We start from the raw sequence: 15,882 nt of genomic DNA, 5'->3' as shown, positions 1-15,882 counted from the left end.
AGGCGCCCAGGGTACCTTCCCAGTGGTGGCTATGTGTCAAGTTGATCTACCCACTTTCCCTTTTGCCGTTTCTGGGAAGATCCATGTGTTTTTCTGGGACTTGTTTTAGGAGTTTATTTTTTGAGGGTCTGTCTACTGTGGTTTAAGGCCAGCTGTCTTGGATTTTAGGGAGACATTGGGGAAAGAAATTGTTTGTTAAATTTTGTAAACCTTAGCCAGCAGTTACTAAGGATGGGTTTTCCCTTTTTAAAAATGTAGGAGGAAATTACCTCCATCTGATTGGAATTATGAGTGTCCTACTTCATGCCAGTCAGTGAGGCAGCAGGGTGGATAGAATAAGACTCCAGTTCCAGTAAATGAAATGAGGAAACATTCATGGAGATACCACACGGATTAACAGGTTGAGTTCCCTCAATGTTGATTGATATCTATCTATATTATTTAAATGTTGTTTTCTTTAGGAAAAATGTAATACATACACACAATCAAAAAATAAACTGTACAAAACAGTGTTGGGTAACCTTCCACAAATATTTTATAAATATTCAAGAGTGTGTATAAGCACATCCTGCTTTTCTTTTCTTTACTTAATTTATTTATTGTTTTATACAGCAGGTTCTTATTAGTCATCCATTTTATACACGTGTTACTGTCGATTTCCTCTTTTATAGCTGTTAGCAGTTGCCTTATGTATTGAGGTGCTCCTATGTTGGGTGCATATATATATATAATTGTTATATCTTCTTCTTGGATTGATCTCTTGATCATTATGTAGTGTCCTTCCTTGTCTCTTGTAATATTCTTTATTTTAAAGTCTACTTTATCTAATATGAGTATTGCTACTCCAGCTTTCTTTTGATTTCCATTTGCATGGAATATCTTTTTCCGTCCCCTCACTTTCAGTCTGTGTGGTTCCCTAGGTCTGAAGTGGGTCTCTTGTAGACAGCATATATATGAGTCTTGTTTTTGTATCCATTCAGCAAGCCTGTGTCTTTTGGTTGGAGCATTTAATCCATTCACGTTTAAGGTAATTATCGATATGTATGTTTCTATTACCATTTTCTTAATTGTTTTGGGTTTGTTTTTGTAGGTCCTTCTCTTCTTTTGTGTTTCTCATTTAGAGAAGTTCCTTTAGCATTTGTTGTAGAGCTGGTTTGGTGGTGCTCAATTCTCTTAGCTTTTGCTTTTCTGTAAAGCTTTTGATTTCTCCATCAAATCTGAATGAGATCCTTGCCAGGTAGAGTAATCTTTGTTGTAGGTTCTTCCCTTTCATCACTTTAAGTATATCATGCCACTCCCTTCTGGCTTTTAGAGTTTCTGCTGAGAAATCAGCTGTTAACCTTATGGGAGTTCCCTTGTATGTTATTTATCATTTTTTCCTTGCTGCTTTCAATAATTTTTCTTTGCCTTTAACTTTTGCCAATTTGATTACTTTGTGTATCAGCATGTTTCTCCTTGGGTTCATCCTGTATGGGACTCTCTGCACTTCCTGGACTTGGGTGGCTATTTCCTTTCCCATGTTAGGGAAGTTTTCGACTATAATCCCTACAAATATTTTCTCGGGTCCTTTCTGTCTCTCTTCTCCTTCTGGAACCCCTATGATGTGAATGTTATTGCGTTTAATGTTGTCCCAGAGGTCTCTTAGGCTGTCTTTATTTCTTTTCATACTTTTTTCTTTATTCTGTTCTGCAGCAGTGAATTCCACCATTCTGTCTTCCAGGTCACTTATCCGTTCTTCTGCCTCAGTTATTCTGCTATTGATTCCTTCTAGTGTAGTTTTCATTTCAGTTATTATATTGTTCATCTCTGTTTGTTCTTTAATTCTTCTAGATCTTTGTTAAACATTTCTTTCATCTTCTCGATCTTTGCCTCCATTCTTTTTCCGAGGTCCTGGATCATCTTCACTATCATTATTCTGAATTCTTTTTCTGGAAGGTTGCCTATGTCCACCTCATTTACTTGTTTTGGGGGGTTTATCTTGTTCCTTCATCTGGTACATAGCCCTCTGCCTTTTCATCTTGTCTATCTTTCTGTGAATGTGGTTTTTGTGCCACAGGCTGCAGGATTATAGTTCTTCTTGCTTCCGCTGTTTGCCCTCTGGTGGATATATATTATTTAAATGTTGATATTCAGTAACACTGCATAAATTTTGATTTTTTGTTTTTAAAAGACGCATTGTGCCTTTTTTTGTAAAATAACGTCCAGTTAATCACCATATAGCTTTCGTTAGCCTTTTTGGTTTAATAAAATGGTATACTGCCACCTGGTGGCAGCATGACCTAGTCAAGACTGGGCAGGCAGAACAGCAAAGTTAGTACATATACAGTTAGAGAAGTGAGATCATGTTCACATATTCACTCATGTTCTATCTTTACCTCAAATCCATCGTGTCTAAAACCAAATATATAATTTCTCCATTAAATCAGTTCTCTTAAAATAGGTGCTATTTATTAAGTGTGAATGTGGCCAGGCATCAAGCACTTTACACACATTATTTTTCTTCATCTCAAAACAAGCCTATAGGGTAATGATTATTAGTCCCACTTACAAATGAGAAAATCCAGGCATAACTTTCCCAGTGAGATGCTGTAGCTATTACCTGTTATTACACTCTGGCTTCTGATGTGCTGCTGAGTACATTGTCCTCTAGTCATGCAGATTTGAAACCCTGGTGTCATGTTTGATCTTCCATCTGTTTCACTGCTCATCTATAATCACCCATCCCATATTCCTTTGAGATTTTTCTTTTAACTATCAATTCTAACTGCTAAAATCTCTAGTCCAGATCTTTATGACATGTAGGTTTTTGTAGCATATACCTGATTGACTTCTTTCATTTTTTTGTGTATAAATAAATTGTGAAATGATATAACTACATCTTATCGTAAACATCCAATTATAGAGAAGAATGCAGAGTAAAAAGTGAAAGTCTTTTGTCATCTATTTTGTCATCTCTCCCTAATCTCTGGAGAAGTAAGCACATATAATTTTTGGTTTGTTGGTTTTTAAAATATAAATAAGACTATAATATTCCTAGTACTCTGCAATTTACCCTTTTTCATTCAGCAGTATATCTTGCAGATCTTTCTGTGTCCATGCTACAGAATTTACACACAATAGACACTCAAAATGTTTGCAGAATGAATCTTAGATTTCAATTACATACTCCTTTCATCTAAAACAGGCAGTGTAGTTTTTGCTCCATTTTCACCTAACTGAAGCATTTTTCTCCAAGGTTATAGGTTATTATGGATCTCCTCTCCTTTTTGGTTATTCTTAATCAAGATCTCTTTCATGGCAGGTATGGCATAGTAATAAAGATTATTTTCATTAAATATCAATAAAATATGTATGTGTGAGTGTGTGTAGTATCATTTTATTGGATAATTTTTACATGTAAGTGCCAAATCTAACTTATTTTCGGATGTCTTGTGTAAATTTCCAACTTCTTTACTATTTCTGTACCTCAGTAGTTCTCAATCTTTGGTGTGCATAAGATTTACTGGGGGACTAATTATTAAAACCCAGATTTCCGGGCCCCACCTTCAGAGTTTCTGATTCAGTTGGTATGACGTGAAGCCTGCAAATTTCCAACAAGTTTCCGTGTGATGCTGATGCTGATCCACGTTTCGAGGATCACGATCTATAAGACTCTCCCCTGATGCTTTCTACCTCCTAGGGTATCCTGATCTCTTCTCAGCACTCACTGTTTACTGCACATAAGAACTACAGCTTAAAGAGAGCATTGAAAATGGCTGTGGTGGACAACGAGGCCTGGGGTATACGTGCCCTTCCAGAGTGGGACCAGCAGGGGCTCTAAAGGCAGAACTGAGGAGAATGACAGTTCTGCCCATGGCTCAAACCACAAATTAAGGAACGGTTTTCACCTGTGCAGAGGGTGGCCCGAACTATCGGTTGCCCATTAGTCTGTACAGCAGCACATGCTCTAGCAATCACAATCTATAGCAGACGCATCATCTTTGAGTATGAAAGATGGCATTATAATGCCACTACATCCAGAAAACAATTATTTATTTTCTTCACTTCTTGATGGTAGCTCAGCCAAGTAAAATTCCAGGTATTAAGTGAGCTGATGCATCCAGTCAAATAGTTACATGTATTTCATTGTTATTATCAATTCATTACTGATGTGATTTGCCTTGTAAAGTGATTGTACAAGAATCCAGAATTCAGGGTGGTGGGGGTGGTGGTGTGATGAATTGGGCAATTGGGATTGACATGTATGCAGTGATGTGTATAAAATGGATGACTAATAAGAACCTGCTATATAAAAAAATAAATAAAATTAAATTAAAAATTTTTTAAAAAAGAATCCAGAATTGGTGAGACAGAAGAGAATTAAAAAAAAATTCATCACACAGTTCCTCTCTAAAAATGTAGTAAAATTATTATATCTTTAATCATTTGATTTACAAAACCTGCTTGCTTATACATATATTAAGCAGAGAAAAGACATCATTTTATAAACTTGATTATCCAAAATACAAATGTAATGTATATATGTAAAGCTTATATAATGGAGTATTTATTCTTTAGAATTATGAGATATATGAGATATAATTGTACTTCTAAGAATTTAATCTGTTAGATAAATTGTAATTCTTGTAAAGGTTTACATACTTATATTTGGACCAAACATTTTAATGATGCTGCATAATTAATGCACTAGAAATCAGGAAAATGCATGAGGTTGATAAGTATATTTGATCCATGTTGCTTCTTTGCTTGAAATATTTGTGTGAAGAAATTTTTCCATTGCTGGAAATGAAGTCTAAAAAAAAATTGCCTGAGTATTTTAACTATTAGCTTTCACTAAGCATGCTATCCATAAAAATATCTAATGTTTTTAATGTGTTTGTTTAAACTGTATATAAATAGTATTATAAAGGTATGTATCATTCTTCAACTTCCTTTTGTCCCTCAATAATTTATTTGTTTTAACTGCCATATAGTATTCCATTTTATATCCATAATTAAGTTTATTTATTTCCCTATGATGGGCATTTAGGTTGTTTCCAATTTTCCATGCTAGAATTCTTCAGTGAATGTGCTTGTGGTATATTTCCTTGAGAACATAGAGTATACAATCTAGAAGTGAAATTAAGTAGCATACAAATATTCAGCTTTACTAGATATTGCCAAATGTTCTCTGAATTAGTTGTACCAAATTACATTGCCACTAGTATTATATAAAGGTTCTTGTTTCACGGTTTTCCCAGTGCCTGAATGTGAGAGTTTTAAATTTTGTCCAGCCTGAAAAGTGTGAAAGTGCATTTCATTTTTTTATATTTAATATTCTTAATATTCCTGATTACTGGCAATAGACAGAGACTGTACTTCTTTCCTTATTTTTATTAGTTATTGGGTTTTTCTTTTCTGTGATCTATCCAGTTATATACTGTGTCAGTTTTTCTACTGTGTTTTTTTTTTTTTTAGTGATTATAGGTCTCTATATAACCTGAATACTAATCTTATTCTTGTTTATATGCTCTGCAAATACCTCCTCCAGGTCTGTGGCTTATAGTTTAATTTTATTTCATGGTAATCTTGGTGTTGCAAGTTTTTAATTGTGGTGTAATAAATATTATTAATCTTTTCCCTTAAGGCTTGTATGTCTTCTTTTTCTTTTTGTCTTGTGGAAGAAAACTTCCTTAGTCTTATAGTCTCAGAAAGTTTTAGAATGTGCCTTTTACATTACATTTTTAATCTATGTAAAATTGTTGTGTATGCTATAGGTAGCACAATTAATTTTTTTATATGGATTATGATTGATACCAACATCGTTTATTGACTAATCCATCCTTTCATCACTAATTTGTATGTTTGGGTCTGTTTGAGTTTTTTATTATGTTCCATTATTCTATTGATATTTATTTATTTCTGCAATAGTGGAAAACATATGTTTCTATTTTTCTGTGAATTCATTCCATGGCCACCTTGGAATGTTTCCAAGCCTTTTAAAATTTCATTTGGACAAACAATAGCCTATGGACATTAATTTGGTTCCTGATATTGAATCAATATGGTAGTCATTAGTGTAGTCTACCAAATGTTTCCAGTTTTCTGCCTTCAGGGAAATAGTAGGATTGCATTTTCTACTCTCTTTGAATTTAGTATGAACATACAACTTATTTCTCAGTGGGCTCATTCTTGAGCAGAAGCTTTAAATAGAAGCTCCAGGAACCAGCCTGTGTTTTGCCACATTTTCCAATCCAGCCTGCCTAGTCAATCTTGGAAGCATGGAGATGGAAATTCTTTGGTGGACATAGAGATGGACATGGCACAGATGACCTTCAGTGGACGTGCAGTTGAGTGAAAAACAAATCTTTGTTGTCTTAAACCACTGAGACTTTTGGAGTTGTTCATTGTTCCAATATAATCTGGCATTTCCTGGCTAATAAAGTTAATATTGTGTAATTTGCAATTTGATGATTGGAAAAATGGTAAACAAACATCTTACTTTTGTTAGAAGGTAATTATATTTTAATGTCTCTTTTTTTTCAATTTCTTCCCCTCTTCCTTTCAATTGTGTCACCCTTAATGTACTCGTATTCCCCAATACCCATGGCCTGTCAAACCAATTGGAACCAATTTTTGAGGTCCTCTCCCAGCCTTCAATTTCTCACCTGGCCTGTATTTCTTCCCTCAAGCCTACATTTCTTCTCTTTGAGTGTTTAAATTTTTAAAGATGATGCCTAGAAAGATAAATGTTTTACCTGAAGTCTGTTATGATAAAGATCGACATTATGACCCTATAGGGAAAGGTCATTAACGCAAAGCTGGCTGTCTCGGTTTCCTCTTATCACATTAATGTCTGCTGACTTGATATACGTTTTAAACTGGTTCTGATATTAAAATCCGTAATGCTTTGTTGGGGTTGATCACATTCACATTTACTGACTCTTGTAGTTCTGGAATGTTAAGGATAAGAGTGTAAAGATGAGAAGTGGAGGGGACACTAAGAAGACACATCGCAGGCAGAAGTATCTTTTTCACATAATCTCTCCACCGATGAAAATTTTCTTTTAAACATGCAAAACCATCTTATGTTATGGGGGGCGGGGGGGTTGGGCAGTGATGGAGGGGAGAAAGATGCGAATTAAAACCCAGAGAACTACATTTTTACTGTTCACACTTTGATGTGAAATATATGAATCCCTGGATTGGAATGTTTGCCTACTAACACCTAGAAGGTGTTAGGAGAGGCAGTGGACAGTCTGATGGTGATGTGAATAGTTTTAGAGCGTGGAACACGGCAAACTTACTGAGTGGTGGGCCCGCCCTAGAAGCTTTGGATTTGACAGGAGAACACAGGGTTTCTCAGACAGAATGCAGGTGTGAGAAGACATGTGGTAGCAGAGGCATCAGCCAAATTCCTATTTTGTAATATATTAAAGACTCCTGGTGAGTGTAGCAGACATCCAGAAAAATCATGTCAAGTATCAAAAACTGCCGTTTATACCTGTTATAGTTTCACTAAAGAGTATAAGCCCTTCTGATATTGGAACTTTCTTGCCAAACTTCTTGCTCCTTAAAAAAAATGAATGTCGGGGCTTCCCTGGTGGCGCAGTGGTTGAGAGTCCGGCTGCCGATGCAGGGGACACGGGTTCGTGCCCTGGTCCGGGAAGATCCCACATGCAGCTCAGGCTGAGCCTGCGCGTCCGGCTCCGCAACGGGAGAGGCCACAACAGTGAGGCGTACTGCAAAAAAAAAAAAAAAAGAATGTTGACTGGTTAATTAATGTTTATATCTCTCTCTTTTTAGGTGGTTCTTTGGAGCAATCAAGAGGGCAGATGCTGAAAAACAACTATTATATTCAGAAAATCAGACAGGTGCTTTTCTAATCAGAGAAAGTGAAAGTCAGAAAGGCAACTTCTCCCTTTCAGGTATGGGCATTGTCCTGTGTGATTTAAATGTGGATTTGAGAGTCTGTAGTCATGAACCTTCTGTGTGAACATGGACATGTTAATTTTAAATTTGACTTATCTGTTATCTTCACAATAGTACCAAAATTAAATCTATTGAACTACTCAAGAGTAATATAAAAATTAGCAAAACAATTTCTGTCTGTGGCTAGATGTGACTATAAATGTTTCAAATACACACACTCTAGGTATGAGATGAAAAATATATAGATCTGCCTGTGTTTTCTCGCTTTTGCATTATCTAGGAGCCTATCCGTTTAGGGAAATGATAAGCAAGAAGCAAAATCCAGGGCCTCCCTGGTGGCGCAGTGGTTGAGAGTCCGCCTGCCGATGCAGGGGATACGGGTTCGTGCCCCGGTCTGGGAGGATCCCATATGCCGCGGAGCGGCTGGGCCCGTGAGCCATGGCCGCTGGGCCTGCGCATCCGGAGCCTGTGCTCCGCAACGGGAGAGGCCACAACAGTGAGAGGCCCGCATACCGCAAAAAGAAAAAAAAAAAGAAGCAAAATCCAAACTGTTGTCAAAATTGATCTTGCCATAATACCTTTTTTTTTTCTTTTTGCATTTCATTTGTCTTTGCCTGGTAAATAGAAAATGAATTGAAATGCTGAATGCAAATGTGCTTAATTAACCAATGACATGTAACATTCGGTCAAATGTAGTTTTCCAACTGAGAGTCAAGTGCATGTTTACTTTACAATACCCTAGGAAAGAAAAAGCACAGGAGACCTGAGAATTATCTTTAAGTGTTACAGGTGCTTATATATTAGGTAGTCATTAGTTAGCCAAAAGCTAGATTAAATGTTTTAGATTCTAGCATTAAAAATATAGAAGTAGAATATTTCCATGAGGAAAACAAAGAAAAAGTAGAATTAACTGAGTCATATCTTTGAATAATTCCCAAGCTATAGTGACTATTCTGAACACTTTCTTAGTAGAATATTATGGAGCAAAACAGCTTTACAGGCTTAGGACAAAATTACAAGGATATTGGCTGTTATGTGCTGAGAATACTGTAATCCTTGCTTATGGGTTTAGGAAGCTTTGTAGGCCCTACTTGGAGACTAGCGTAACATTATAGATTCCTTTTCAATGAAGTCAAACCATTTAGAGTCTTTCAAACAAATTATCTGATGGCTGTGTATTCACTAGGGGACAAAGTAAATGCAGACCATTATGTCTACTGAAAGGATAATTTTCTTATTAGCCAGAAGGAGGGCTATACAGGAGAAAAATGGAAAGAAAAGGGTCTTCGATATAATCTACATTAAAACGAACAAACAAGTGAACAACCCGATTGCTGACTGTTGATTACCACTAAGGATCTTCAGGTATACCAGTCATAGATTTATTTCTCAGGGCAGTTGTCTCCTAATCAGTCTGAATTGATGGTCTTCAATTTTGCTGACAGTTATGCTGCTAAAGGAAGGCAAATAATATCCCTTTTCTATCTCTGTCTTCCCCACATGAGTTTTCCTTAGAAGTATTGTCTTTATTCCTCAGGCGACAATGGCTCGCAGCTGTCAGAGAAATGCTTCATGAGGGGGCATGATTTATTGATGCTGCGGCAGGCTGCTGAGAAACAGCAGCCCAAGGTTGGGGTGGGTGCTAATTGGCTTGTTGTGATCCTTGCATGGCTGTCAGCTCTTGTGAGGTCTGAGTAGAGAGCTGGGGAGAGAGTTAGGGCTATGACACCTCTCATAACGGCAAGACACTAATTAGCTGTGAATTACAGCAGTGCTTTTGGATATTACGTATTATACGTGGTAGCCAGAGAATCCGTCTTCATTAGATGCATGACAGGTAGTTTTAGGGGCCTTACTGTTATTTGTCATTGGTAGAGAATTGTTTTTCTGATGAAAAATATAAAATTCTGACTGCATGTCAACTGGTTTGGCTATTTCTTGACTTCAATCATTTACTTTAAAGGAAATTATTATTGTTATTGCCATTAATATAAATTTGATGTTTGGCATTCCATGAGCATTTATATTATTGCTTAAAGTACACTTTCGGAAAAATACACCTTGAGGGATAAAACTGAATTTCAGGCGAGTTTTTTCAGAAAGGATTTTGCATTGCACATTGTAATTTTACTTTAGGCAGCTCTGCATAGGAAAATCTCTAGAGTAGTAGAGGGAATTCCAGATTCATCCTCAGCGAAAGCTTTTTAAGAACGAATGATAATAGACTGAAGATAGTTGAAAAATGACAGAGGACATGAGGCAAAAAAGCTCATCAGCAGTGTTCAGGGTGATGCATCTAGTAGCTGATATCATTTATTTATACACTGTCTATTTCTTGAACAAATATTTGAGTGCCTAGTCTGTGCCAGGCTTTTGCTAGGTCTAGGGCAGCAAGGAATGTGAGGCACAGTCCCTGGCCCAGTCTCAAGGAAGGTGATAACACAGCTGTCTGGTGAGACAAGAGGAGGCAGGGGCCAAGTCTCAGAGAGAGTTAGGAAGGTTTCACAGAGGAGGCGGCACTTGTGTTCAGTTTGAGTCACAAGGTAGCCGCATGGGAAGGATTATTCCCGGCAAGGCAAATGCACAGAGTGGAGGGTAGGGAGTGGGGAGGCCAGTGCAGGTGTGTGTGTGTGTGCGCGTGTGTGTAGATGGGGAGCAGAGGTGGAGGAGAGGAGGAATGGCCAAAAATGAGCCTGGAAAGGAAAGTTGGAACTAGACTGTTCAGGGCCTTGTACACCATGCTGAGGAATTTGGAGCTTTTTCTACAGGTCCAAATATAGAGGGAAGTTTTAGGCAGAAAGTGACTCGGTCTGACCTTTGATGACAGAGTGGAGAACAGAACGGATGAAAGATTTATAGATAATAGTCTGGGGAGGAGTGACGGGGCAAACAGAGAGGCATCACTTGCTGCTGTCTGAAGTCACAGGTGTGAGACAGAAGAGTCAGTTAGCATTCTGCGGAGTAGGGCCAGGGAACCTACACTCAGCTGGCTGCACTAATGCTCCTCTGTCCACAGATGCCTCACGGCCCCTCTGTTGCTCTCCTTTTTTTATGGGGCAAGTGTGGGAATGGCCTTAGGACTCTCAATAGCAGTCTTTGCTTTGGTGCTAAAAAGTGAGTTTGGACATCAACTATTTGCAGGGTGGTTTGAAAAGCCCAGCACCTCTGGACTTTGGCACCATGCGAAATTGCAGCTTCTCTTTTGTAGAAAAGGAAACCATAGGGCCTGTTGGAAGTTGAATTCAGCTGCAGTCCTTCTTGCTGGCAATAGGGGGCGATGGTGGGACAGGCCCAGTGGACCCATTACCATTGCCATCTAGAAGGAGCTCCTGGGGCTCTTTGCTAGAGAGTCTTGTTTATCTCCACAGGTGATGGCTTGATCCAGGGCAGTTTTGGCAAATAGAGGGTAGGGCATGGAGGTGTGAAATATTTAGAAGATAGAGCCAACAGGAATTGGTAGTTGATCAGAAATGGGGTAAAATAAGGGAGAATGCAGAATCTAGGATGACTTGCAGATCTCTGACTTGAGTGATGGGGGGATAGTGGTCAATTGAGCCAAGATGAGGTCCATGGGAGGAGATACTTACAGGAAGAGAGAAGAGGGGACCATAGGAATTAAGTTCAGAGGTGTTTGAAGTAATTGCAGGAGGACATACAAGGGGCCATTATCTCTTTTTTGACTTGTGTCTGCTGATTTTGAGCTGAGAACTCACTGTGATACATCTCCATTACAGTGAACATGTAGGTCCCATGGAACGTGCAGGACTTTTGTAATAGTACTTTGTGATTGCTATGAAGTCCGTTCTTGAGAATATAGGTAGGTCTCTGTAGCAACATAATTTAATTTTAAAATAAATATACTAGAAATTTTAGAACCAAATAAATGTTTTATACTTCAAAGGAATAGACTGCTGTTATTCTAAGTATTGCACAAATGGTAGAACTCCCTTTACAGAAAGGATATCACTTTATGTTAAAGGCCTTAGCTGGGCAATTATATGTTCATTAAGTGCAACTTTGATACTTGGAAGTGGCCAGAATTATCTGAAGCCACTTTCTGAATAATATGGATGATTAACCCGAGCTAAACCATGGACTTGTAACTTTGTAAATATTTCTGCATGCCTTACAGGTTAATTCTGAAGGCAATTCAAAAAGTAATGAGAATAACAGCAGCTTCATTAGGGAAGATGTGTATCTGTTCATGTTGACCTTGTGTGTATCCTTCATGTTGAACTTACGTATTCAAAGAGTCTTTTATATTTATGAGTAACTCTTTCACTGTAGGTAAAAATATGCTTCTCAAACTAGGTTATACAGTCCTTGAGCCGAAGCAACATACTTTTATTTCTTCTGTTTCATGCTTCTTCTCTATCTCCATAGTTTCTAGTACAGTTTGTAAAGACAGTAGATGCTCAAACACCTCTTTACCCTGTCATCTACCAAGAGCAAAGATAAGCAAGGCCATTGTCATATTCTTAAACCTCTGAAGTCTGGACCATGTAAGATCACAAATAATCCTCTTCCTTGCTGTGTTTCAGATTTATTTTAGAAAGACAATTTCTCACCTTAACACGTTAGTTGTTTCCCAGTAACAAGACTTTTGTAGAGGAGACAAAATTGGAAAAGGATGTCACTTGCATTGTGACCCTGTCTCTCTCTGCCTGGCACAGGGTTCAGACCCAAACTCACTTTCCAGCAGCCACTGAGATACCATTATTTCTCCCAAACTTTTTTAAGACCTGCTGATTCATTCTAATCTGATGCTGACCAATGGCAAAAGGCTGTGTGTTTCATTGTCAGTCCTCTGAGCCTCCATTTATTCTTCATTTAAAATTAATGTGGACATAGTGGCCATAAGAGTGTGTCAGGAATTCTATTACTATTAACCATGGATGTAAATACAATTGTATATCCCAAGGAGGGGCAAGTACTAAATGGTTGGAAAAAATTGCTCCTTGAATTTATTATGCAATGAAATGTCTATGGATTCTGGGAGCACTTTGATATTGGTTAGAGATGATGTTTTGCTTTTTAAAAAATATACAAGATGCAGAAAGAAATTTTTGTTAATAACTCCAGTACCTCATATAAAATGTATTGAATTTTAAACATGTTGGTGCCATCTTAGAAAATGCCTTTTAATTAAAGTCATAATTTAGTTGTGTTCAACTTAATTGCAAATATCATTGCCTATAATAGCAAGTGGCTTTTTGGGTCAGTTATCGTATATGCTGCCTTTTCTTAATGTTACTACTGATAAATTATATTTCAGATGTTTTAAATACTCTATAAAGTTAAATTAACATTTTATTATATAGTACATATACCTGTGTCTGTGTGTGTACACAAACATACACACACAGATGCACAGGCAAAGAACTTTTTTCTCTAGGGCACTGCTCATGGAGAAATCTTTTATTTTATTGAAAATCCATGGCTAGCATTTCTAGAAGTTGCAGTATTATTTAGGGTGCTTGCATTTTTTTTTCTTTTGCTTCTCTGTGAACACCACATGTTGACTCATCTAAGTTTTCTCTTCTCTTCTGCTTACCTTATTTTGTTTATTAAAAATATCTTTTCTGTATGAGTAGTTTGAGCTATTTGGAGGCAAGCACAACAAAGAACTGATGCATATTATTACCCTTTGAATGTAACTTTATAGTAATCAATTCCAGATATTAAATAAATAAGAAGTTGATAAGTCATGTGGAGGTTGGTGAAATTGCTACCTTTTCATACTTCATGACATATTCCATTCTCTTATTTTTTTTTCATTTTATTGGCTGACAAATTAAATTGATCCTTTATTTACATTTTGTCCAATGTTGTACTTCAAATGAAGATAGCGGCTAGCTAACAATCATTTAAGTTAGCATCCCCTACATTCTATTCAAGAATATACATAAGAGATACAGAATCAGAGCAGCCCTGTAAACTGAGTCTATCAATCAATGATTTGTTAGACTCTAGGTAAATATTCTCCTAACTTCAGTGTGAATACAGGTGAACTGACATATAGGAGTAGACTTTGACTTTTGCATCGGTCAGGGCTAGTCATAAAGAAGGTGCGAGGCTGCTTTGACCCCTGCTCAGTATGTGCCCCTATCTTAGAGAGGCAGGACATGCAGATACCAGGAAACCAGGCAGCCACTGTTTTGGAACCGACTTAGTGATTTTGGTCTTCCCTGGGCATCTGTGCATAGCCCCCCCCCCACCTTTCTACATCCAGTAAATGTTATAAGGGCAGAAGATGACAGATGATGACTGTGTGTTGCAAATTAGGTGAAGTTAACCTTAAAGAAAGAAGGAAATAAGAACTCTGCTCTCCTGTGATTGTGTTTTTCATACAATCTTCTGGTTAAACAAACAACTCAGCATTGCTGCCTTAGTTTGGACTGCTATAACAAAATATCACAGACTGGGTGGCTTAAACAACAAATATTTATTTCTCACAGTTCTGGAGTCTGCAAGTCCTAGATCAAGGTGCCAGCAGATTTGATATCGGTGAGGGCTCTCTTCCTGATCTGCCTTCTTGTTGTATCCTCACATGGCAGAGAGAGAGAGAAAGAGTGCTCTGGTCTCTTTCTCTTCTTATAAGGGCACTAATCCCATCATGAGGATTTCACCCTCATGACCTCATCTTAATTACCTCCCAAAGACCCACCTCTTAATACCATCACATTGGGGATTAGGGCTTCAACATATGAATTTGAAGGGAAAACAAACATTCAGTCCATAACAATTACAAAGGAATGGATTCTATTTCTTATGGCAGGCATGCCAAGTGAGTAGGAGAATATCCACCCTTCCTCCAGCAAAGCCACAGGAGCTGAACATTTGCTAGGCATCGGAAGTATGTTTAGAGGTTTGGTGTGTTAGCAGCCCTGCTGTGCGTGTGCTAAGGGAAGGAAATGTACACTCATCTAAGTGGATGGAGAGGAGGACCGGTTGCATATGTTTTTTTCCTGAGCATCAAATTTCTTTGCATTCAAGGATGAGTATAATAAAAACAAAAGTCATGAGATTCTGGATGCTCAATAACAAAATTTTCCAACTTATGTTCTAGAACAGGAATTCTTTGGTAAGTCAAAAGCATTCCATGGGACAGAGGGTTCAGGAGTTAAATACATTTGAAGAACACCTCATATTATATCCTCTCTGCCCTGACTCAACAAAAGCACATTAAAGTCTCAGAAGTCCTACAGCCAAGAAAGTTAGCTTTTCAACCCAGAGTTTTCCAAATTACTTGATCATAGAACCATTTCTTTTTCTCTCAAACATGATTTGGGAAAAAATAATTGTGTAACAGATGATAAACAATAACCTGAAGATGTAGAGAAAACTCATTTTTTGAGACATATTCACTAAAAGAAACAGAAGAAAAAATTGAAAGCATTTGATTTGAAACTATAAAATACAAGAAAGCACAAACTATGAAATTAGGCATCAAAAGGAGCATGAAAAGGCAATAGATGGGAGATAGGAAGCAGAGAAATTGTCACTTTAGGGATGTAAAGAGCAGACTTGAGGTGCTCTCTGGAGAGAGGAGAGAAATCAATGAAAATATGTAAGGGTAGATCATGCACAAACAGACATTTCTTTGACATGTAGTAGAATAATTAAATGGAAGCAACAGCTAAATATGTAGTAGAAGAAAACTTTCCTGAGTTAAAAAAAAATCTGTGCTTGTAGATTAAAAGTACTCCTACTTGTTCTAAGTAGCATAAATGAGAAGATACATACCTAGGGTATCTTTTCAAAGTACTTTAATATCAGGCATAAAGGAAAAATTCTCTGAGCGTCCAGGAAAAAAAAAAAAAAAAACAACTCCACACCACTAAATACCAAAACTCAATATAAACATATAGAGTCTTTGTTTCTCCCTAACTTTATTGATAAAGTTGAAAAGATAACTATGTCCTTTCACCTAAATTCATCAATTGTTAACACATGGTGACATTTACTTTC

At 37.4% G+C, this 15,882-nt stretch overlaps 1 protein-coding gene across 1 annotated transcript in view; it reads left to right on the top strand.

Annotated features, from left to right (window-relative positions):
• The window catches only part of FRK (fyn related Src family tyrosine kinase), a 95,194-nt gene that overhangs the window by 48,380 nt on the left and 30,932 nt on the right, over positions 1-15,882 (top strand). Inside the window, exon 2 of the mRNA XM_081250803.1 lies at positions 7,786-7,907. Coding sequence (XP_081106929.1) covers positions 7,786-7,907 — 122 coding nt within the window. The remainder of the gene's footprint in view (positions 1-7,785; positions 7,908-15,882) is intronic.

This window comes from Mesoplodon bidens (assembly GCF_964165515.1).
Source record: "Mesoplodon bidens genome assembly, chromosome: 12".
NCBI lineage: Eukaryota > Metazoa > Chordata > Mammalia > Artiodactyla > Ziphiidae > Mesoplodon > Mesoplodon bidens.
This window is presented reverse-complemented; position numbering and strand designations above follow the sequence as displayed.